A 24,924-nucleotide genomic window follows, 5' to 3' on the forward strand; every position below is an offset into this window, starting at 1 on the left:
CAATTTGTTTCATTGAGAACAATAGTTCTTACGTTAAGTTTAAAATAATAATTATTTTTTTTATTTTATTTGGCCTAATATCTCCATAAAAGAATAATCCATGATATTTCACTTAAATTAATAATTTTAATAAGGAAATATTTACATTAAACTTTAAATGTCATTATTGATGTGTTTCCAATTAAAATGGAAAAATTCTTATATACATAAATACATATAGTGGAAGTGATGCAAATGTGGTATAGGTTGGTAATGTGGTATAGTCACTTTTTTTGTAAACTGAAAATTTTAGAATAACTGAAACATGTTCTATAGTTTGCTGTTCTCAAAAAAATAAGATAGCAGTACCAAAAATAAAATTTTTCATGAAATTGACTTTTTTCGGTTGAAGTTTAAAAATAATTTTTTGTTTTGCGGATGTACTTTAATCGTTATTACTAAAGCATTAAAATAATCAGTATGAACTAAAAATCAAATAATATGCGCGATTGCACCACATAATCACCAATTTGGAAAAAAAACTAGACATTTCTTCAGTAAACCAATCCAATTAATCAAATTTTTTAATCATAATCTATAATAATCAAAAACTTTTTTTTGTAATTTAATCGGTATAATATTCATTAGTAGTTCAATACCCCTCCCTTTTACATTTAAGCCGCTTAATACGATAAATTTTATATTTAATTGTGAAATGTAGCTTACAGCCTTAAGGTCGAAAGACTGGGCACTATGAAATATATAAATAAATAAATAAATAAATAAACACAAGTGTAGGTAATGTGGTATACCTTGATTCTGCATGAAAAAAGGCCAGCACTAGACAAAATCTCATTACTATGTGAAACATTTGTACTCTACGAGAGTCTACCATGAATCACAAGGATGAAAAACAAAGGCTATGAGTTTTAACAACTTCTTCATACAAAAATTAAATATTGCCATGTGTAGACATTATTATATAATAAAAATTAAAGTTGCACTCAACGTATCCGTTTACAATTTTAACAGACATAAATCTCGAGCTAATTCGCATTCATTAAAAACAATAAATTATATAAGATATCAATTGGAAGTGAAAATTATACTATACCACATTAACATCATGTGGTATACCACATTACCTGCACTTTTTTTTAAATCACTTTTTATGGGATTTCAAATATTTTCTCAAATATCTCTTAAATTGTTAGAATAATATTATTTTCAAATTGATACATGGAAAGACAACACATGTAGCATGTTAAGTGTAAATTTTCAATTTAATCGGATAAAAAATTTGGCCATCTAAAAACAAATGGGTATACCACATTTGCATCACCTCCTATAAATATTCTGTTTATAAAATCTATTTTCCTTTATTTAAATCATCAATAACCCCTTTTATTTGCCGTATATCTCGTGCATATGTACGACAACAACCACCAATAATTGTTGCTCCCAATTGCACCCATTCTTTTACATAATCAGCTAATGGTATGCAATGCTCCTTTCCCATCCATCCTTTGTTGACATCATACACTTCGCCACTATTCGGATAGACAACCAATGGTATTTGCTCCTTCCGGCTTTTATCTCCATTAAGTGGTTTCAATAGTGATGCCACATATTTCGGATGACCACAATTGACACCTATACCCAAGCAATTGGCTGTGGCATTATGTTCCTTGACAATATTCCACACAGAGAGAGCAGCATCCACAAAATATTCCCCATGGGCCAACGTTTGATCATCTTTGCATTGAAATGAGACCCAAAATTTTACATCTGGATATTCTTCGCAAAGCTTTTTCGTTAGAGCTTCAGCTTCGATTTGACATGGTATGGTTTCGATAGCTAAAACATCAACATTGGCCTCGAGGCATGCATCGATTCGGGTTTTATGCCAATCTGTTATAACTTTAGCCGGTAGAAAATCAGCATAAGACCCCGTATAATCTGAACCATCATGTAAATGTGCGCCATATGGTCCAATTGATGCCACTATCAATGGGAATCCTGTATCCAGGGGGTATTTAGTAAGTTAAACGACTTTTGATTATATGGGTGTTATTGCTTACCTTCATTAACCGACAAACCAGCCTGATATGATTCATTTAAAAACCTTTCCTTGGCAATATGAGCCATGCGAACAGTTTTCTTTATTAGTTCCACACTTTGTTTTTCATCCAATTCCAAATATTCGACATAGCCTTCTACACTAACTTGATATGTGTTTGTTAATATCATATCGGCACCATCTACAAAAAGAAATTTTACCATTTTAATATAATTCAAAAAAATAGAGAATAGAACACTGAGACGCATTATTATATGTTGAATTTTTGTATAGTAAATGTAGATTTATAAAAAAACACAAACTTCTAATAAAAAAATCTATTTCTATTTAAAATATTCATCCAATAACAAAAAGTAACATTTAACAATAGCGATACTTTTCTTCATATTCACTTACTTTGCAAAAAATCTAAATGTGTATTAATAACAGCTGTGGGATTTGTTGCATTAAAGCGTGCACTCCACAGTGGATCTCCATCGACTGCATCACCAACATGTATTGTAATTTGGGTGCCGAATCCGCCGTCTTTTACAAGTAATCGTTTGGAGTTCATGTTTTTATGCTTTATACTACTATAGAGGAATGAATAAGTTATTTAATTAAATATTTATATTGATAATGTCAAAGATTAAATGATAGAACTTAAAAATATATGAAATATATATAGTATACAAAATTCGTATTCGTACACCAACACAAAATGAAGAGTTTACGTAGTATTGAATCCTATAAGCAGATTTTTTTTTTTAATTTTCTTATAGAATTATTATTTTTATGAAAAATAAAATAAACGTATTTATAGCAAATTCATCCGCTAAATGGGGAAGTTTTCATATTATGGATGACAAACTTTGCACAACCTATTATCTTACCAAGTTTAAAGATGGGACCCTTTGGTCCACTCCTTCTTTTACATCCCCCAGAAGGAGCCAAAATTAATAAATTCAAGATCAGGTGAATGGAATGTCCGATTTGAAACCAAACTTATCACATCCTATTATCTTTACCAAGCGTAGATCAAGTCCGAAGGTGGGACCCATCTGCCCTCTCCTATGCCTCTGCCCTCTCCTTCCCCAAAAAAGATCAATATTTTAAAAACTTGTAAATTTTTTTTGGATAAGCGAGTTGATTATGCGAAACATCATTGATAACAACATATACCTTATATAAAACGAATAATAAAACCTGTGTGTAACTCCGAAAACCTCCACCGCAAACCATATGCTGAGGGTATACAGTGCCGGTCACCTAATTATTACACAACTGAAGGGAAAATGTTTTTGGTCTGTTCCTGTACTGCAAGAATCAACGAGTTTTTACTATTTTTTCCGATATCATAAAGGAAAAAAGTGTTATCGTAGTAAAAAATAGTAGATTCTTGCAGTACGGGAACAGGCCATTTGAGCAAAACTCGATTCGTTTAGAATATTTAACAATTTTTTTTTATTCAGAACGTTTATGTGTACTGTACACGAGCGATGAGAACATAAAATGATCACGAGCAATTTGTGACATATAACGGTATTTATGAGATAAGTCGGCATTTAAGTTACAAATTCCAAGATGAATTATATCCATGATCATTTAGTTTCGACTGATATTTTTTCGATAAAATTCTTTGTTGTTCTACCCAAGCAACTGATGTCATTACAATTTGTTATTTTCTCACATACTGCAAAAATATACAGTTTTTTCTTCAAAACCTTTCGAAATCAAAGGTGTCCTCCAATTTCTAACTTTTTTTATTTCGAATTTTTGTTTATTTTTATAAATATTTATCGATATCTAGTTATTCTATAAATTTGTGGGCCATTCGCATTTTTATTTTTATACACAATTTTCCAATTATAGGTTTACAATACGAATTGTTGCCATTTTAAATAGATTTTACTTAATTTTTTAAACTTTTTTCGCCTGAAAATGAATTATCAGACTTAATTTGTTAACACGAAGTAGTTTTTCATACATTTTTCATACATATAAGTTAAAAATTCCAAGATGTGCTAAGTACGTGTCCCTCTCAAATTTGACTTCTTTCACAAATACAATTATATATCACAAATTTCCCGTGATAAAAAATTATTTGCAAATATTCCAAATGAATCGAGTGCTGTTCAAAACACTCTTCCCTTCAGGTGCGTGCTAATTAGGTGTCCGGTGTCCTGTATATCTGTCGGCAACACCGACTGACACTTTTTTACTTGTACATCCGATATGTTTATTTTGAATTTGGACTCATCCGTAAAAATTATGCTTTCTTTGTTCGTCTGAAAGTTCATTTGTTTTTTTACACATATCAAGTTTACCGAACTTTTTTTTGTAAAAATTACACTGAATTTGATATATTATGATAATACAGTCCTCGACAATAAACAAGGGAAGTACAGAAATACAATTTTGTTCACATTTGTTAAGTCATATATTAAAAAAATGTTTATAAAAATTGACCTTTTAATTAAAATAAGTTACTGAGTAAATGTTGCTGGAAAACTACGCAGATAAACATAATATGCCCAAAAAACTCGACATATGCTTTGCTCTACATATAGTTTATGGGGTCGAAGGTTATAAACAAAATAGTTAAACGAGCCCTGATCGTTTCAATTGATTGGGGGCATAAATTTAGCCAAACAAAGACAATCACAATTACAAGAACAACAAATGGTGTTACATGGTGTCAACTAATTTTGCGATAACAATATTTTCAATTTGATTTGACATTAATAATATTCGTATTCATACAACAGCAGCTGTATAGGTAAATGTTTAAATATGAATTTTGAACGTGTAAGGCAATTGATAAGGTATTCATTTTCAGATTAAAATGGTCGTCGTGGTCGTTGTTGTTAGGCGATTGGCACTTTCAAATTTGTTATCTATTTTGTATGCATTGCAGCTTGCAATTTATTAATTATGCTAGTGTGGGGGGGATGCTTTGCAATTGTGGACGGACAAATAGAAAATAAAACATAATACCCTGTACCACAGTGTGTTGAAGGGTAAAATATCAGAAGTAGTTATAAAATTGAAATATATATATTGAGAATAGGTACAAAAATGAAGACATTGGTCCTATGTGCTAGGTCGCTACATCAAATAATCTAATTATAATAATAAACATGTTTTTGAAGTACAAGGATTCTGACTCCTTCCAACTGAATAGACGTTAAGTTATTATTATTATTAAGCTAATTCATTGCATGGTATAATTATTGTATTATTATTGTACCATGCTACATTGTTAGTTTTAAGTTTTTGGAATAGTGTATATATTGAATCGCTCTTTTGGCCCTTAGGTCTAGATTCTCCTATAAGAAAATAAATTGAATGGAAAAACAACATTTGTTATTTTCCAACCCAACAATCAATTTTATATTTAGTCGAACGTATTTGTTTTGTTTTTTTATGTTGTGGAAAATTTTGTATATTTATATTTAATGGGCATATTGTTTATTTCGGCATATGTTATCATTTTCTTAAAATGTTTCATCATCATTGTTTGTTTGGTTTCGAGATATGGATTGTGACTATGTAAGGAATTCGGCCATTCCACAACCCCTATAACAGTGAGGTATCACAAAATTAGGGTAATAACCTAAAATTATGCCAAATAAGATTATCTGTTTACAGTCGAGATCGCTTATAATTACGGCCAAGAGAACTGCGAAATTTATCGTTAAAGGACAGAGCTTTTCTAGGGACTTTGGTAACACTTAAAAAAAAATACTACTATACAGTTCATTCCCAACATCCAGTATGAATATGCCGACGTTACTTTGAATGCTCAGTTCACCCAAACTCAAAACATTTATCTTTGAAATTTACACAAAAATATCTCACAACAAACGCTAAAAAAATATTGAGTAGACACACACAGCTAATGTGTGCCCTTAATCGTTTGTTTACAACCGATCACGTATTATCTCATGCCATTACTTATTGTCTTGATGTACTTTGATATGACCTTGAAAATTAAATAATAAACAAATCTTCCATGTTAACTATTTTTTTCTAAAAATACCTGGACTCTAAGGAGTTCTGATCTATGTCGATTGTTCTACCATAAAATTACATTGAATTAAATACTTCTTTTTTATAGACGTTCGTATTACTCACCTTGAAAAATCTATGTACAATATTCTTAATAGTGCAGCCTTTCAGTGTAATAAATTAATTAACGTTTTTTTTTAGAAAACAAACGATCCCGATTAGTAATGTCTTTGTTCGAAAATAAACAAACAATTGTAATCAATTCAAAGTAAAGTTCAAAATACGTTTGTTTATATATTATAGCGACTATCTCAAATGTTTAGAGCTTGTTGTAATTTAACAGCAGCGGTATGTGTTTCTCCTTTTAAAAGCGAATACTTTGTGCAGCATAAATCTCTCTATCAATTCGTTTTTATATTACATTCCCTGGGCTTTGTTTTATATATTCGTATGTATATATAATTTTTTTCATAACACGACTACTACCATCGGCATGATAAGGGTACTACATACAAATCCTATAGGTTGGACATCACACAAGACCGTATTGATAAAAACGGCTAGACGTGTTTGCTTTCTTGTATGATTGTTTTTATTTTTATTTTATTTTTTAATTAAAAAGAAATAAAAAAATTAATTTATTTGAGATCAATAACCTACAAATTTATTTTCAGAATACAACGGTATCTCATTTTGGTAAAATAATGGAAATTCATATTTAATTGTAAGTACATGGCAAGTTTTAAATTAAATTGTATATGAATATTAATTTATTTTATTTATTTATTTAATTCCTTTATAATTTAAGCCAATTTAAAATTCATGTGGCCAATTTAAAATTAATTTACATTGATCTCATAAGATTTTATCATAACGATTTCTTTTGGCGATCTGTAGTAATACATTGAAAATATTTAAAATAATCTGAGTTTAGTATAATAATAAATTTTGGTTTTATTTCAAAGTTAATTTTGGATTTTCATTAAATTTTTTTAAATACTCAATACTTAAAAATGCTTTAAAAATGGCTGTGACCAGGCTTTATTTTATTTTGTTGAATGCAACAATTTCATTGTTGTTACCAAAACTATCAACACATTTTCGTATCTGTAGGATATCTTCGGGATAAACACGACAACAACCTCCAATTATTGATGCTCCCAAACCAATCCATGTAGGTACATACGATTCCATTGGAATGCAATTATCACGTCCGGTCCATTCTCCTTTATCAGCATCATACGTTTCACCTCTATTACTATAAACAACCAATGGCGGCAAATCTTCGTTATCCAAAAGCGTGTGCAGGGATTTGAAGAGGTTAGCAACAAACTTGAAGACAGTAAAATAAATAATATAATAATTGTATATTAAATTTGAAATTGCATTCGAAACGATTTTTTAATAATTTTTCCGATTTTTTTTGACATACATACATTGGGATTAAGACAATTTACACCTATTCCATAGATATGATCTCGGGCTTTGGCTCCATGATGTTCTTTAATCATATCCCAAATAGCCTTTGCAGCATTTGCAAAATTTTCGCCATGAGCCAAATGTAAATCATCTTTACATTGAAACGATACCCAGAACTTAACACCTGGATATTCCTTTAGTAGCATTTCTGTAACAGCCTCTGCTTCTTTCTGGCAAGGTATAGTTTCAACACATAAACCATCAACCTGCTCCGCCAGCAATGCATCTATGCGTACACGATGAAAACTTTGAAATTCTTCTTTGGATACTTTATCGGTATAACTGCCACAATATTCAGAACCATCATGTAACATAGCTCCATAGGGTCCAACCGAACCCATAACTAGAATCGTTTCTGCAGTACCATTTTTTTCCTCAACACTTTTTATGTATTGCTCCCTAGCTTCTTTGGCTAATTGAACACTTTTTCGCATTAAAGCGATACTTTCTTCTCTGCTAAGTTTCAGGTGCTTCATAAAACCTTCAACGCTCGATTGGTAAGTGTTTGATAAAATAATCTGAGCGCCATCTAAAAATAAAAAACAATTAATTATTAATAGGAGATACCAATACGAACTTAACTTTTAATCACTTACTTTCCAAAAAATCCAAATGTGTTCTCACTACGGCCGAAGGATTTTCATGGTCAAAACGAGAACCCCATAATGGATCTCCATCTATTTTACTGCCAACATGCTTCGCCAATTGTGTGGAAAAACCTCCACATTTAACTAATATCTTGCCTTGTTCCATGGCCAAAAAGGTACCTGCAAATATTTTTTTAAAACATTTATTTTTTTTGTGGTTATTATTTTTTGTGGTTATTAATAATTTCTAATTAATTAAATGTAAATTGATAACAAATTGCCAATCAAAAAATTGTGCTGCTAAGAATATCTATGAACAGATTTAGATAAGGTATTCGGATACTGCTTCAATATAATATTCCCAACTCAATATTTTCAAAGTTGTAAATATTGTGATTCATTATGCGATGAGAAGCTTTTGACAATCACTCATATGCCAATATATAGACGACAACTAAACAATGCCTTTGTTGATTGGTCACCAATTTGCTGATCAAGCAACAACATTCATTACTCAAAAACGCCGTAAAGTGGAGTCAAACCGAATCCTCCTTTCTAGAACAAAAAAAAAATGATACGTCCTAGTGTACAATTGTCGGCATCAAGTTTTAATTAATCTACGTCTAATTATTATAAAAACAAACACTGAAATATATTTTAAATAATATTAATGCAGAATTACAACACATCGACATTGGTTGGCTTACTTGATTTTGTTAAGTTGTAAATGCACAATTTAATAATAATTTACTAAGCAATATATCCAATCGCAGTTCACAAAAACAAACATTGCGAAAGCTTTTTTTCTGCATTAGAACGTAGTTGCCACTTGGCTAAAATGAAATGATAACGGCGATGTAAATCACATGGAGTGGTATTCCCTTACACGCAACGATTTTTGCTTTTTGCCGAAAATATTCTGATTTTAGACAAACTTCACTTAATTGTTTATTATTACTTTCCTTCGTTTACTTTCCCAGTAACATTTAAGGGCTAAGCAGAATGCTCGCGTTGAGCCATCCGTCGCGTTATATGTTATCGAAAATACAACAACCACAAGGATACGATAACACAAACGCTTATCGTTTCCTTGTGGTTGTTGTGTTTTCGATAACATATAACGCGACGGATGGCTCAACGCGAGCATTCTGCTTAGCCCTTTACTCAGGAGGAATTACCAGAGAGTAATTTTTGGTTTCAAGAGAGAAAATTGCAAAAAGTAAACGAACAACACTAAAAAGATTGTATCGACATAACAAAAAAGCTGAATTTTTATTAGAAAAATGGATAACAAGCGGAAAATTGGTGTGGTTTTAAATACTTGCGTTTTCTTCTACCATTTTAATGTTTAATGATACAAATCAAAATAAAAAAAATTCACAAACCAATCAATTTGCTTGAGAACAATGTTGTCGTTTGTTTACAAAACAGCTGATTAAATATCAGATGATGGGACAAGCAAATTCTTACTGAGTAAATTTTCCTTGTAAGAATTTGTAAATACTCAGTACCAAAACTGTCAAATCTGCACTCTCAATTTACACTCTTTTACTGGACTTTTGGGTAAACGAAGAACATTTTTTAATAATTTGTAAAAATTATAATATTATTAAAAAACGAAACGAACCTATTATATATTCGAGTTTGAATGTCGTTCTCATTTTACTCATTAACAATTTTTAAATCTAATTCAACAGACAATTTAAATAAGTCCTCAATAAAAGCGGTACTTCATTCTACATTATTGTATTCTGATCCTTCTAATACTAATACAATCTTTTTGCCATTTTTTGTCTTTGATATACATTAGAACTTTTTACCGGGTTAACCTACTTTATGAGGGTTTATTTGACATACAGTATAAACTTGATAATCCGGACCTCGACAATCCGGATTATTCGGTAATCCGGACTGCATTTCACAACCCATTGCGTATCCTATAATCCGAATTGATTGACCTATTTGACTCAAAAATCCGGATTGTAAAGATACGTTACTTTTTATTTTAATAAAAAAATCGTTGCAAATTTAATTGAAAATGGTACCTATTATATTCAAAGTTCATATTTTTGAAATGAATAATTTTCATTTTTAATAAAAACATAAAAATAATTAAATTATCACCAAATTAATATAAATTCAAACCAATTAATAAAACTCGATAATCCGGAAATCTCGGTAATCCGGATTGGGGTCTGCAATCAATTATCCGGATTAGCGAATTTTTACTGTATATGCAAAGGAATTGACAATTGAAATCCACTGGGTTAACGAAATCCGGTTAAATGTAAACGTACTATAAAAGTGCTTTAGATTTACGAAATCCACTCGATCTCAAATGTCATTTCCATAGTGCATTAAGTTTACTAAATCAAAATTGTCAATTCCGGTTAACCCGAAAAAAAAATTCTAATGTAAATGCCGATTAATGTTCGTATACGTGTGTAATATCACAATAACATTGTACTGGAAATTGTTAACCCAGTGGGTTTAAATTGTCAATTCCCTGGATATGTTACAAATAAGTAGGTTAGCACATGGTACAATTATACAAGGAAGGGTAGCTTTTGTCAGAAAGGAGAAAATACACCTCTACCTTATAGGCACTAATGTCAGAATAAATGACGTTTGACATATTTTTAACATTTTCCCAAAAACGCGAAAAATTAATGGAATGTCAGGCTTTCTTCTCAGAATCGAGTTGGGGATATGATTTACATGTTGTTTCATTCACAAATCATATATTTTTTCTTACAAATGTTGTAAAATTCATCTTCACACAAATCGATTTTCGAATATATTTCATATATGACTTTGGTATAACGAGTCACAGTATAAAAAAATTGTAATTTATAGGCTGCTAAAACGGCATTTTTTGCAGGGTTAGCCTCCTTTATGAGGATTTATTTGATATATTAACAAATTAGATATACTGGATTCAATCCGTTACAATGCAAATATACTATAAAATTATAATTGTATTTGATAATACCATGTTCTGACGAGCATTCGAACAACGTAGTTCGCTCTCAGAATTACCTACGTGAATTAACCCGTTCATACAACACCATTCTTAATTCATGTCAACAGAATTTTCTTTTTCAAATTTGTTGTTTCTCTTTTTACACCGAAATCTCAACTTATTTGTGTGTACTACCTATGAATTTAAATAGAAAAAAATATTATTTTTCTCCTGAACATAGTAAGAACCTATATATATTTACTTTCCATTCATGTTTTCCATTTTTTCTGAAAATTTTGTTGTTTTTAATACATTTTTATATTTTCTCAATTCAAATGTCACATACTGTCACATATAAAAAATTGGAGAATTTTTTGTTTGAATTTCCCAAATTTGTTTCTTGTATTGTACGCTAATTAGAACCAAGGGAAAAGAAGTGCATATTGCATTATGTAGAAAACAAAATTTACAACCTGCTGTATATATAAAAACTATATAATTTTTTACTTTTCATTCATCATTTTCAATTTTACTGAAAAAGTTTGAAAATTTTATAAATATTTTCATCCTGTCAAAATTAATTTATTTTCGATAATACTCTCAATTGTTAGGAATGGGACAAATTTCTTGGTGATTCAGAATGATTCGAATTGAACAACGTACAAAAGTCGGTGTTCGCTCAGACAATTTTGTATGGGGAACTAAGTAATTACTTCATAATTAAGAGTCGAACAACGAATGAGAGAGCGAACAACGCTCGTCTGTACATGGCATAAAAATCAATCCCAACCACATTCAAAATAAAATAAGTCCTAATGTGATTGAGGTATAAATTTTCACCAATGACGAGTCATTACAATTAATGCCAACGCAGGTATCCACAAACTGTCGACTGAGAGTTATAACGGCGTTGCGACTCGCTGGCTTCATACTTTGAGCCGGCGACATTATTGTAGTGCAAAAATAATTTTTTTTCTCGCAATTTTGGAAATAATTAGGAAAATCATACAGAATGTTGATCAAAGTTAAGGTATCAATAAATTCTATAAAATCATGCAGCATATCATTAAATAATAAATTAATAATTTTAGACTCTTACCGGAAAGGAAATTGAAATCGACATTGAGCCCACAGACAAAGTAGATCGTATAAAGGAACGTGTAGAAGAGAAAGAAGGCATTCCTCCACAACAACAACGTTTGATTTTTTCTGGGAAACAAATGTAAATTTTTTATATTTTTTGGTCATATAGTCACGGAGCTTATTGAATTGCTGATTTGTTTTTTTATTTATAGGAATGATGACAAAACTGCAGCAGACTATAAAGTTCAAGGTGGTTCTGTTCTGCATTTAGTTTTGGCTTTGCGTGGCGGAGATTATTAATATCACAATTATACCCAACCAATTTTAAGTAAATTATAATGAGTCTTTTTTTGTAAAAATAAATAGAATTTATTGTAAAACAAAAATATGGATGAGTTGTATCAAATATTGTAAACTAAATGTTTTCGAAGTGACGAATGGTCACGGAATATGGATTGGCAATTGTTTACAAACAGAATAACAACAGTCAAATTCGTTTATAACGACAGTATCTAAAAGTCCCGAAAAAAGTGTTGCCCTTGATTTTATATTGTTTATAGCGACCAATTACGCAGGTTTTTGAAAAATAAATCAGCTGATGATTATATTGAAAAATATGCCAAATTAAAAATGAAAGTTAAATTGGTTGAGAATGTGACTAATTATATGTGTGTTTAAAAGAAATATTTTTTTATCTGTGATAAGTTCAGCATAATCCCAGTGTGCTGCTATAAAATGGAAACCTTGATTAGAACAATTTTGTGAAGGAGTAGTATTCATAACTCAGAAAGTATAGACTTATTTGATATGAATATTATATTTTTGGCTTAAATGCACTTTACGGAAACCTCTCAGATCATTTTGAAATTTTTATCATAGGTAGCCCTTCTGATGCTGATTACAACATACGTATTTTCGGGGGGAAATCAGTACTTCCCGAGGTATGGGGTTCCAAAGTTCAAAAAATACCCCACTTTTTATTAAACATATTTAAGAATACCACTCCGAAACGTTTAATTTTTTTAACGGCACATAGTCCTTTTGGAGCTGATTACAACCACATAATTTTTTTTGGGGGAACTTCGTACTTCCGAAAATATGGGGTTCAAAATTTTAAAAATAAGCTTATATGGTTATTTCTTTGATTTAAGGATTTTTTCCTTTAGGGACACTCGGATTGTTCTGGATCAGCAGAGATATGTATAATTTACATGATTACATAAATATGTTACTATATGGGAGGAAGTCCATACTTCTTGAGAAATAGAGGTTGGAAAAAATAGGCAGGGGCCGGGGATTTAGTAATGAAGCTTATTAAATATGATTTTAATTTTATTCAATAACGTATAACTTTTAGAAAAAAATTTAAATTAAAAGAGAATTTTGTTCGCGTAGCCCAATTTTCCATCTGTCCATAGGAGAAAGTCTTAAATCCCCGGCCGAAGGCCGGCTATTCAGAAAAAATTGAAATTAATTTAATTTAATTTTTAATTTATCTTTATTTACTTTGTAATTGAAGCCAAATTACAATTTAATGGCCAATTTATGTATAATTACAAAGAATCCACCTTATATCATAGCTACTCTAAAACAAATTCTTATAAATATAATATAATAAATATTTTAAACATGTTTAAATCTGCATTACATCATGACTACTCAAATATATCCACTTTTAAACAAGTTATAAATAAATGATGTTAACGCTAATAAAACATTATGAATGTAATTATGCAGATGCATTTTAAAAAACTTCGTGACATTAAAAGAGAATGCTGCTCGCGTAGCCCAAATTTCCACCTGTCCATAGAAGAAAGTCTATTCAAAAAAAATGAAATTTAAAGAAAATTTTGTTCTCATAACTCAATTTGTTGTCGGATAATAAGTAAGGGTATAAAATGTAGGTTTTTATTACATTTTGATACCCCATATTTCCGGAAGTACAAAGTTCTCCCCAAAAAAAAAATATGTGGTTGTAATCAGCTCCATAAGGACTATGTGCTGTAAAAAATTTAAACGTTTCGGAGTGGCATTCTTAAATATATTTAATAAAAAGTGGGGGTATTTTTTGAACTTTGGAACCCCATATCTCGGGAAGTACTGATTTCCCCCCGAAAAAATTTATGTTGCTGTAATCAGCATCAGAAGGGCTACCTATGGTAAAAATCTCAAAATTATCTGAGAGGTGTCCGTAAAGTGCATTTGTTCCATATTTTTTAATCGGGACTTCAAACGCTTTAAATTGATACCAATATTGCCTTAGTAAAAATCATGAGAAAATGTAGGGGTCCAAACGGAACTTTGGACACTAATATCTCCGGAAATATCGATATCCACAAGTATCCATAAGTGGTCCTGGCAGTTATTGGTTTTTAAAAGATTTTTGCTAGTTGGGAACATGCAATAAGATAAATAATAAATACGACCGCTTTTATTTAGTGGACTTCCTCCTAGATGTGTCAACGAAACTGGGATTGTGGCTTTATACTTATTCACAGTATGTGATATTGAACTTCTGGAGACATTATATTCTTCAAACATATCTCTTGATGACATTCCAATCCTAAAATCGTCAACAATGAGTTTTTCTATTTGCACACAATGCGTTATATTAACCCCATACCGAATTTATTAAAATTACCTGTTAGCACTCAAGAATACTTGAACTTTGCTAACAAATATAAACGATGATACCTATAATAACGGTATTTCTTAAATTCGTCAGAGTTTCATATGTTTTGACCAAGCTAATATCGAGTTATCAATTTTATTTATAAATTTTTCAGCAAAATACCAAAAATTTCTGGAAAAAATTACAATTACAGTTTCAATTGAACCTAAAACGTTGAAATAATATCAGTTCGATTTATTTTTTAAGTTCAAATAAAGAGATTTCTACATATTACCACATACTCAATTTCAGTTGCATATTCTTTGACTAATAATGCAATTTTTATAATGAAATCTATAGTCTAAACGCGCCTCTGGCTATCTAACAGGCGTACCTAAAATTCGACGTTATTCATTACAAAAGTTGAACACATGTATTTATATGAATGTTACCGAAATACGTCGTCGTACCAATTTTCAAAGTGGAAAAAATTCAACTATGACAGAACGTAATTTTTTTTTTCTTTCGTTGAAAATAAAAAAAAACAAATAAAATACAAATTTTTAAATAAGAATGTGAAATATTTGAACACATTGTATAATTTTTTAATTTTGTTTCGCGATTTTGTGTAGCTTGCTAAGAGATATGGATTCGACGTATTTGGGTAATACGGCCGTACAAAACTTTTTGCCGTAGTGGGGAAGTTGAATATTTTTGTACGCCTCGCTGGAATTTAGTTAACGTTGTAAATATGAAATTTCTGAGCTCAATGATCTGTCTTGTGCAAACGTTCAATAAACACATAACCTCTTGATTGTGTGTAACGCACTTCATTAAAGTAGAAGCCACCCCCAAAAACACAACGGCGTCATAAAAATTAATCGAGAGTAAAAGTCGACTTTTCGTGCCCCTGACTAAAAGTTGACTTTTCGATCTTTAGATTCTGTCAAACCTGCTCAAAATTGATTTTCGTTGTCAACATGCATATAACAACGCCGTCACACAGAATTTCAGTATGGCTCGTTTCTCTGAATGCAGCTGCTGTGAGTGTATGTGTTGTAAACAACACGGTCGGTTTCCTTTAGTCTCCATCCCACCTCATTCGTAAACTTTCGGGTTATACCATCTTTATCGGCCATTTTGTCATCTCCTCCCATTCGTTAGCATGTGGAACGTTTTTAAATTTATCGCTACTACAAACGTATCCTTGTTCGCAAATTTACGAGTCGCATCCGTGCTGAAACCGTGACTGCCTCTTTTTGAGGCCATTTACCAAGTTATTCCAAGAGAGTAAATTATTTATAATTTATTATATACGCTCGGTACAAGAAGAAGACATTTCCATACACTCGGTGTATAAATTATATACACTCGGTCGGTACAAGAAGAAGAAGACATTTCCAAAACTTCTCGTACAGTCCATATTCTAAACCATTCATAAAATGGAGGGCAAGTGTAATAAGGCCCCGACAAGTAAATATCTGGACCACGTTTATTGTCACCCCACTCAGACCAAATCGGTGTATAGTAATAACATGGCAACTGCCGGCAGCAGCGGTGGTGGTTCTTCGTCAACAAATGCAGACGTTTTGGCGCTCTTGAAAGAAAACAAACAACTCAAAGGGATGTTGATATTGCATCTGGACCTGATACAGGAACAAAGTGATCAGCTAATGGCGCTGAGAGCCCGAAACAATGCTTTGGAAAACACCATCCAAGAATTGCAAAAACAATTACAGCAGCAAAAGCGATCGGCAGAAATGCCGACATTGCCGTTGCCGCCATTAGCGAAAATACAGCCAGGGATAGGAGGAAATGCGCCGGCATTGGCCCAGTCGACCAATGCAAAGCAAACGACTTCTGGTTCCCAAGTCATTTCGAATATAATTGGTGTGTGTAATGGGAAGTTAATTAACAAAATCGTACTGTCATCGGTGCGAGGGAAGCAAAGGACACAAAGCCCACAGAGTCAAACAACAGATTCTGAACATGAGGATGACGATGAAGAAGAACGGGAACCCTTTGATGATGTAGATATTGAGGAAATTATTGACGATGAAGATATCGAAGAAGATCCTAGTATTAACGGGCAGGATAATTGTGAGAACGAAGAAGATCGTGCAGAGACCGCAAACGAAAACAAGGCACAGGAAGATATATCAATGCAACAGCACATAATAGATGACATGTACGATACAGGCAACAGCACAGAAGATAGTAACGAAGTTCTGGCCGTCCAGAGCAAGCGTCTGAGATTGAAACAAGCCGCCAAACAATCATTAGTCCTGCCCCGAGGTGCTAAACCAAGTGTTTCGCCAGCCTCAACTACCACCAGTGATGGACAAACGACATTTAAGGCTGTTACATCTGTTAATACGGGAAATGTGAGTGTTAGTCGGGGGAAACAAATGACCATAATGCGCTGGCATGCGCCAGATTATCATACAGACGAATCTGTAAGTTGCGACTCCACGGCGGAAACAGAAAAGGTAAATATAAATTGGATTAAACTATATGCAAACCATTTACTTATATATCGGAATTTTCAGAGATCTGCATCCGTTGCTTCTTGTTCGCCGCCTAAGCCATCCGCAGTAATAAGCGCCAATGAAAAGAAACGCTATAACCACGGTGGTCATGACAGCCAACATACACACGTTAGGACTAAAATCAGAAAATGCTCTTACATCTCCACCCCCCAGCTATACAGCACACGAGAGTGGGAGGATGAGCCGTTCCATTTCGATTATGACTCCGAAGTCATTAAAAGTTCGGAAACTGAAAAGTTGGAGATACCAAAGTGGACTGAACACGAATTGACCCCATCCTACTGTATTGAAGGCACGGAGGATCTATCCGACGATACGTTCTTCAAAAGGCATGCCAAACTAGAAGTGGACGAGAAGAGACGCAAGAAGTGGGATGTTCAGCAGATACGAGAACAGAGGCGAATTGAACGATTGAAGCGCAGGCACTGCAAGGATGAAATTCAGAATGTACAGGAATCGGTATCCCTGCAAAGTTTTTATCCAACCACTGAGAATCTGCAATCAATATGCTATGTGCAGGATTTGCCTGTACAGGCCTTTGGTGAAATGATCCCCAAAATATTGGGAACAAGTGGAGATCGCAGAGAATTTAATTTGCCATGGTTGGAAAGAGCCCAAATGCAAAATTCCACAGACAACGCTAGCAAAAAACCTACAGTGACAACACTTAGTTGTTCGGCAGAAACAAATACGTCAACACAAATCCAAAATCAATTGTTGAATTCCTCATTTGTTATGCTCAAGAAACGCAGGAGGCAACAAAGCTCCACCTTTGGCGCATCATCTCATCATAGTTCGACGCGGCAACGTAGTTCGGCGACAACGAAGTTAGCATTTACTTCCACCTCCTCTGTTCCTTCGATGCACAACACCACTGCAGTTACAACAACAACTCAAGCGATATTATCGTCATCATCTACAACCGTTACCATTACAACAACACAGTGCACCAGTAATTCTAATTCAAAACCCTAGGTTAAGCTATAAAGTATAGTTCCCCAAATTAAGTGTAAGGAAAAAAGTAAAAGCATGAATTGTTCTATTTTTAATGCATTCGACAATTTTACACACTTTTATATATTGTTTGTATTATTATGTAAAATGCTTAAGTTTGAACCGAAGATTATTGTGATAAAACAGTTTTTAAAATCGCTGGGAATAAGCTATTCTAATTTTAATGTGTAAGTAAAAGAAAGAGTAGTAGTAATATATGTATAGAGCACAATAGTGTTGTAAATAAAAGAAGAGACACTTGGAAAATGTGCAAATTCTGAATAGAGAAATGTTATACATAAATAAAATGTATAAAACACACTTCACCTGTTTGTTTAATGGAGAATTACACATAATCGGTATATGCGTTTATATGTGTTTCTTACCAAAGAGAATTAAAAACATTGTTAACACATTTGGGATAAAATTTATTTGTAAATATATGTAATAGAATTGATTGAATACAAAGAGATAATTGACATCAGGTGAGGGAAGACAATTCGACAATTATTAAATTAAAAAAAGAACATTGTTAGTAAAATACATATAAAAATACTCAACAAAAACAAATTAAGGACAAAATAAAATGGAATTCAAGCGCGTTTCCACAACGACTATAACCCACACGTTACTTGACACTGCTTTGTAAATATTTATCGCAAGTGGTTTTCCATATATCATCGATTGTTTCAAACTTTTCGCGCCATAATTCTTCAATAAGTTTCCAACCCTGTTCCTGAGTTACCAAAACATATTCATTAGATGGATGTAGTGAATGGGTGTAAGCGCCCAACACCAAACTTTGGGCTAAACGGGCGGCAACACAATATTTCAAATATGATTTTATTTCGGCACTTATCGGCAGCATAGTTTCAAAGCCGGCAAGAAAAATACCACCGCTTTCTAAATTCTTTGCTTGCAACAACATATAAGTAAGTGCGATTCCGATTTCGAATAGAATTGGCGATTTATTTGTATCGCCAAAATCTATTATACCCTTGACTTTGTAATCTTGTCCGTTTGAACATTGCTCTACGATTACATTTTGTTCGTTGAAGTCTCCATGGATAATTTGCATTTCAAATGTATCCAACTTGGCGAGAACGTTGCTTTCAAAGGCCTCAATTACTTCTTCAATCAAAGCTTTGCGAGAATGATCCTCCAAGACATAGAGGAATTTTTTAATTTGTGGTACTGACTGCAATTGCCATGTACTTGTGTGCGATTCGTAGGCATCGTGATTAAAGTTCTTCGTTATTCAAAAAAAAAAAATAGAAAAGTTACATTAAGGTATAAGAAAATTAAAAAGGAAAATTTTAGTTACCTTTAAAGCCTTAACAACTTTGGCCAAATATTCACCACTCTGATAAAGTAAATAATTGGTTATGGGTACTTCGTGAAACATTTTCCCAGGCACAAATTCCAATAACCGCACAATATGCTGCACTCCACCAATGTTCTCAACACTATACAATTTACCATTAACATTGGCCACCGGACGAGGACACTGTAAATGTTTTGCTGTTTTAAAGAAGACATTGTTAGCATTATTGTGGTTAGTAAAGTGAATATGTAGAGGCGATCTTACATAAGTATAACATTAGCTGATTTTGAGCATCTACAAAATCTTCTTTTTTCGAATCCAAGGCATTAAGTATTTTCAAAACATAACCATGGGGACAATGTGATGCAATAAGGGGGTTTTTAATATTGCTGAAAAAAAAAAAATAAAAGATAATGATGATCCATTGACCCTTCGAAACATATCGAAATATTGTGAAATATATTGCAAAAACAAGCATACTTATAAAAAATATTTTTTTTTCAGTATTTAGTTTTTTTAATGTACTGTAACATTATACATTGAAATCTACGTAATTCGCCATGTATTTGCAATCATTCATGTTTCTCTTCATTAAATATTCCTTTAACATCATGGTATAATAATAAAAGGTAACAGCAAGTGTTGTTGTACAACAAACGATACAACAACCACATGGAAATTTGTTGTTGTAAGTTCTACTAGTGTCAACTCTTTTGATAGAAAAATGTAAACAAACAAACAAATTTCAATCAAATTATTTTTATTTTGAATCCTCAAAATAAAAATTGAAAAACATGAATGAAAATATATCAAATTTATATTTCCATCGCTTCCACATCTTTACTATAATTGAGCCATTGCCATATATTTGTGTAACACATATGCAAATGCTGGGAATAGCGAGTTGTTCCTTGAAGAAAGATTTGCTTCCTCAAACTTTCCCAGCAGGCAGGGTGAGTAAATTGAATACGGGAGGACATTTAATAAAGAACAATTTCGAATTGAATAAGTTCCCAATTTTCCTGTTGGGTGATTTTTAAAAACATAATTTGTCAAATGTACCATACCTAATACTGAACCCAAACTTTATCTCATCAATTAATATATTAATTTTAATATATATACGATATTTTTAACCTCAGATGTTATTATATTATAGTGTAAATGTTTGGCCTTAAAGGCTTTGTATTACATGAATGAATTAAATAAATAAATAAAATGCATATTGACACTAGTATTACGTTGGAATCAAATCAGCTGGTATTTGCTGTTACCTTTTATAATTGTACCATGCTTTAACATGGCAAATTATGAATACAATAATATTAAACATGGCATAATTAATAATTAATTTTTAATTATGTCATGAATATTAACCTAATTATGAATTTCAATTTTATCATAAATGATTTTTGTACTTAGTCCTGATTTAGATTAGGCGAGTTTACTTGCGGCAATTCTTATCTTTCTCTTTTGACCTTGCTTCAGGCGTCTATACAAGACAATTCGGTTTCAAAAATATTTTTTTTTACATTTTGTGACAATGTTCTGGTATTTCAAATTACTGACACTACAAACAAAATACACAAAACGAATTGCCAGAAAATTGTCGGTACGGGCAATTTTTTTTAATTTCTATTCCCCTTGCCCCTCTCTCCAACAAACAAAGACTTGCGGCAAGTAAACTCGCCCAATCTAAATTGAGACTTAGCTTGGTAACCCTATTCGATAACAGATAAGGTAACACCACAATTATATTGAAAAGAGAACTTCATTGATATGGCAACGTTTGTTGTCGCGCGCGCAATTTTCCTTCACATATCAAACAGAAAAAAATGTAAACAATAAATGTAGTTGCTTTAATTTGGACAAACTTAACTTTTGTGAAGAGACGACAGACAGTAACACAAAAAATGGGAATTTCGGGCTTAATTCCCTTTCTGGAAAAAGCCTCCAGACCGGTAAATATCAGAGACTTACGAGGAACTTCCGTTGCCGTAGACAGCTATTGCTGGCTTCATAAAGGAGTTTTTGCTTGTGCCGAGAAACTGGTCCGGGGCGAAGATACAGATATTTACATTCAGTACTGCCTAAAATTTGTCGACATGCTGCTTGCAAATAAAATCAAAATTATAATGGTATTTGATGGTAACCATCTTCCAGCAAAGGCCGAAACCGAGCGACGTAGACGGGAAGCTCGTCGTGAAAGCAAAAAATTAGCCAAGGAGTATCTGCGAATGAACGAAATAGATAAGGCCCGCTCACACATGCGGAGAGCTGTCGATGTTACCCACGAAATGGCTCTACGGCTCATAAAGGCATGCAGAGGTAAATGCTCCAAAAAATCCAATTCCATCCCTAAAATAATCACATCTACTTTAATTTAGAAAGAGGTGTGGAATGTATTGTCGCTCCATATGAAGCAGACGCACAAATGGCATGGCTGAATAAAAACGGATTGGCGGAATACATTATAACCGAAGACTCGGATTTAACTTTATTCGGCGCCTTAAAAGTTCTATTCAAACTTGATCTTCAAGGAAGTGCTCTCTTGGTTGAAAGCACCAAATTACACTTGGCCATGGACTGCAAACCGGAGAAATACACCTTTGATAAATTTCGTAGGATGTGTATTTTATCGGGCTGTGATTATTTAGACTCATTGCCGGGTATTGGATTAAAGAAAGCTCTTAAATTTATGATGACCACCGAAGAGGATGACATGACAAGGGCCTTAAAGAAGCTACCACAATATCTGAAAATGAAACAATTGGAGGTAACCGATGAATACATAGAGGAATTCTTAAAGGCCGAAGCCACATTCAAACACATGTACATTTACAATCCCTTGGAAAGACGAATGGAACGGCTACATGCTCTGGAAGAATATGGAACTGATGAGAAATACTGCAGTAATGCTGGTACATTACTCGATGACAATGAGAAAGCATTTCAATTGGCTTTGGGCAACTTGAATCCGTTTACTTTAGAAAAATTACACGATTGGCATCCCGACAAAGCTGATTGGTCAAATACATCCAAAAATCGAACTGCCACAGGGAAGCACAAAAGTATATGGGGGCTTAAAACAGCCACTGGGGAGGACAGAGAGCACAAGAAAGATGATAAAAAACAAATACCCATGCTGCCGTTTAAAAAAATAGAATTTAAGCATTTAGCTGAGAGTGAAATTCAAGAACAATTGGCCAACGAGAACTCAAAACTCGAGGAGGCTGAGGTTTTTTCTATGTATAGTTTTAATAAAGTAAATGTAAAACGGAAACGAGAACCTTCCGAGAGTGGCGAGGATGAAGAATCATCCAAAGGAATTCCCATTACTCCGTCCAAAGCACACAATCCATTTGCCATTATTAATACTTCACTGAAAGATAAACCAAAGTCACCGATATGTGCGAATAAATCACTTTTGAAACTATTGAGTCCAAATAAAAACGCCATCGACCAAGTTAATAATAATAAGTCCAACAATAATAGGGCCAAAGTCGAAATTAAATCCCGATTCTTTGCACAAAACATAAAACAGGCTGTCAAGAAGCCTTTTGCAGCTCGAGATTTAACTCAGCAAATGACTCAAATAGAAGAGATATCCAAAAATACATTAGTTATACAAAGCCGCCTATATGCTGACACATCACCGGAGAGTGGAAAAGAAGCCAAGAAAGTAATATCGGAATCAATTAAAAAATCCGAAGAGAAACATATCAGCAGCAATAGTCAAAATTTAGTAAACCAGACCACCAGTGAAAATACTTCAATTAATAAATCAGAAGAGAATCAAAAAATCAATAGTCAAAATATAGAAAACAGAACCAGTTTGACGATAAAGGAGGAAATTGTGGAAATTTTATCAGACGTTGAAGAGGAAAACGTCAATAGTAAAATAACAGCGACCACTGTGCGTATGTCTTCACAACAATCTCAGCGCTCAATGAGTACTGTATCGAATAGTCAAAGAAGTATCGGTCTTTCAAAACCCAAAAAGGTTCAAAAATCTAGTAAAAGTAATAAAGTAACGTCATCAAGTGATTCTAAACAACAGTCCACATTAAGCATGTTCGGCTTTCAGAAACGGCCAACTTTAAAATAGACGTGTAAGTAAAAATAGTTTTATGTAATTTATTTTTTTATATGTTAATAATTTAATAAATTAAAATTTAGGAAATTGTCCATCATTTTGCAACGAAACAGATAGCCATTATTTAACAGTCAGTTGATGATAGTTATTTTTATTGTTTACCATAGATTGTTTTCTTCAAATACACTCAAAACTAAATACATACTAGAATGTATGTCAGCGCATATCCATAACTTCTAAATACACAACGAGCTGAATAAATAAGGAATGAGGCACATGCTATTATGTACGATTAGAATTTAACAGTGCTTTGCAACTTGAGTTTGTTAGGAAGTCGGTGTTTAATATTGATGAATATATAGCTAATGAAAATTTTAATACTTACGGATCCTCCTTAATATAGTAGTTTCGATCATCATATGAAATTAGCTCCTTAATCTCTCCAATGGTTATGCCAAATAAACGTCGTAGCAAACTTTCCACTTGTTCAATGGGCACATTCGGTTTAATGTCAGAGCCCGGTTGAAGGCATTTGTCTTCAGATCCTCCATTTGTGTTCTGACCGGTAGACGAAGATCCCGTATCTTGCAATGGCTTCTCATTTTCATTGTTATTAAATGCCGAATATTTAGATGTTGAATCGTAACTGTGATTCAAGGTATACGATTTTCGTCTTGAGATATTTGTTAATTCTACATTATTCCACGTATCATCCATGTTAATTGGTTACAGGCAGGTACGTACACAGTTAAATATTCTATAATAAAAACCAATTATGGTGTTACTTTGTCGTTCGTTGTTGTCAGCAGAACTCTATGATCGGTGTGTCTTAATTCAATTAAGAATGCACAAAGACTTGAAATGAGTACTTTAGCAGTTAAATAGATTAACCATCCGCGAACGTTTGTACACAGTAAAGCAGTTAAACAAACGAAGACGACATAACTGATAATAAATAAAAATGGAATAAACAAACACCATGACAAACTGGGTTTATCTTTTGTTTGGATCATTAATTCTCACAAATATTTTCTACTTGGAGCTTGTGGTGTTTGGTTGTGAAAGCTTTTCTGTACCCTCTTCAGCAATGCAATTAAATACAGTTTTCTTCATCCTACTTCAGATATTGTTTATCTGACTATATATAACATTGGATGGTTGTTCTTTTCCATAACTTTCAACGCCCAGAAC

At 32.7% G+C, this 24,924-nt stretch overlaps 5 protein-coding genes across 5 annotated transcripts in view; 2 read left to right on the forward strand and 3 right to left on the reverse strand.

Annotated features, from left to right (window-relative positions):
* LOC133333925 (etoposide-induced protein 2.4 homolog) overlaps window positions 1-24,924 on the reverse strand; it is a 67,924-nt gene that overhangs the window by 14,592 nt on the left and 28,408 nt on the right. The gene's annotated exons all lie outside the window — the stretch shown is intronic.
* On the reverse strand, window positions 1,349-12,025 carry LOC133333928 (uncharacterized). Its single transcript, XM_061542242.1, has 8 exons — window positions 12,010-12,025; window positions 8,125-8,295; window positions 7,486-8,057; window positions 7,132-7,381; window positions 5,289-5,367; window positions 2,456-2,631; window positions 2,061-2,240; window positions 1,349-1,998 (listed from the first exon to the last, which is right to left on the reverse strand). The coding sequence occupies exons 1-8, from the start codon at window positions 12,023-12,025 to the stop codon at window positions 1,349-1,351; spliced, it is 2,094 nt and encodes a 697-aa protein (XP_061398226.1).
* LOC133333929 (NEDD8) lies at window positions 12,090-12,546 on the forward strand. The gene is made up of 3 exons (XM_061542243.1): window positions 12,090-12,107; window positions 12,169-12,299; window positions 12,373-12,546. The coding sequence occupies exons 1-3, from the start codon at window positions 12,090-12,092 to the stop codon at window positions 12,458-12,460; spliced, it is 237 nt and encodes a 78-aa protein (XP_061398227.1). The 3' UTR covers window positions 12,461-12,546.
* LOC133333930 (protein male-specific lethal-1) lies at window positions 16,163-18,295 on the forward strand. Its single transcript, XM_061542244.1, has 2 exons — window positions 16,163-17,260; window positions 17,321-18,295. The coding sequence occupies exons 1-2, from the start codon at window positions 16,214-16,216 to the stop codon at window positions 18,293-18,295; spliced, it is 2,022 nt and encodes a 673-aa protein (XP_061398228.1). The 5' UTR covers window positions 16,163-16,213.
* On the reverse strand, window positions 18,942-24,454 carry LOC133333901 (hydroxylysine kinase). Its single transcript, XM_061542213.1, has 4 exons — window positions 24,119-24,454; window positions 19,902-20,026; window positions 19,638-19,834; window positions 18,942-19,562 (listed from the first exon to the last, which is right to left on the reverse strand). The coding sequence occupies exons 1-4, from the start codon at window positions 24,448-24,450 to the stop codon at window positions 18,942-18,944; spliced, it is 1,275 nt and encodes a 424-aa protein (XP_061398197.1). The 5' UTR covers window positions 24,451-24,454.

The sequence above is a fragment of the Musca vetustissima genome, unplaced genomic scaffold (genome assembly GCF_032173495.1).
Source record: "Musca vetustissima isolate MV318-11 ecotype Yass unplaced genomic scaffold, APGP_CSIRO_Mvet_v1 utg1463, whole genome shotgun sequence".
Classification (NCBI taxonomy): Eukaryota; Metazoa; Arthropoda; class Insecta; order Diptera; family Muscidae; genus Musca; species Musca vetustissima.

Coding starts and splice junctions, on each gene's coding strand:
- LOC133333930 (XM_061542244.1), top strand. CDS start 16,214: ATGGAGGGCAAGTGTAATAAGGCCCCGACAAGTAAATATCTGGACCAC. Junction 17,261..17,320: donor CCACGGCGGAAACAGAAAAG/GTAAATATAAAT, acceptor CGGAATTTTCAG/AGATCTGCATCCGTTGCTTC.
- LOC133333928 (XM_061542242.1), bottom strand. Junction 8,058..8,124: donor ACATTTGGATTTTTTGGAAA/GTAAGTGATTAA, acceptor TTTTATTTTTAG/ATGGCGCTCAGATTATTTTA. Junction 7,382..7,485: donor TAAATTGTCTTAATCCCAAT/GTATGTATGTCA, acceptor ACTGTCTTCAAG/TTTGTTGCTAACCTCTTCAA.
- LOC133333929 (XM_061542243.1), top strand. Junction 12,300..12,372: donor ATTTTTTCTGGGAAACAAAT/GTAAATTTTTTA, acceptor TTTTATTTATAG/GAATGATGACAAAACTGCAG.
- LOC133333901 (XM_061542213.1), bottom strand. CDS start 24,450: ATGGATGATACGTGGAATAATGTAGAATTAACAAATATCTCAAGACGA. Junction 20,027..24,118: donor TACTATATTAAGGAGGATCC/GTAAGTATTAAA, acceptor TTTTTTTTTCAG/CAATATTAAAAACCCCCTTA. Junction 19,563..19,637: donor AAGTTGTTAAGGCTTTAAAG/GTAACTAAAATT, acceptor TGAATAACGAAG/AACTTTAATCACGATGCCTA.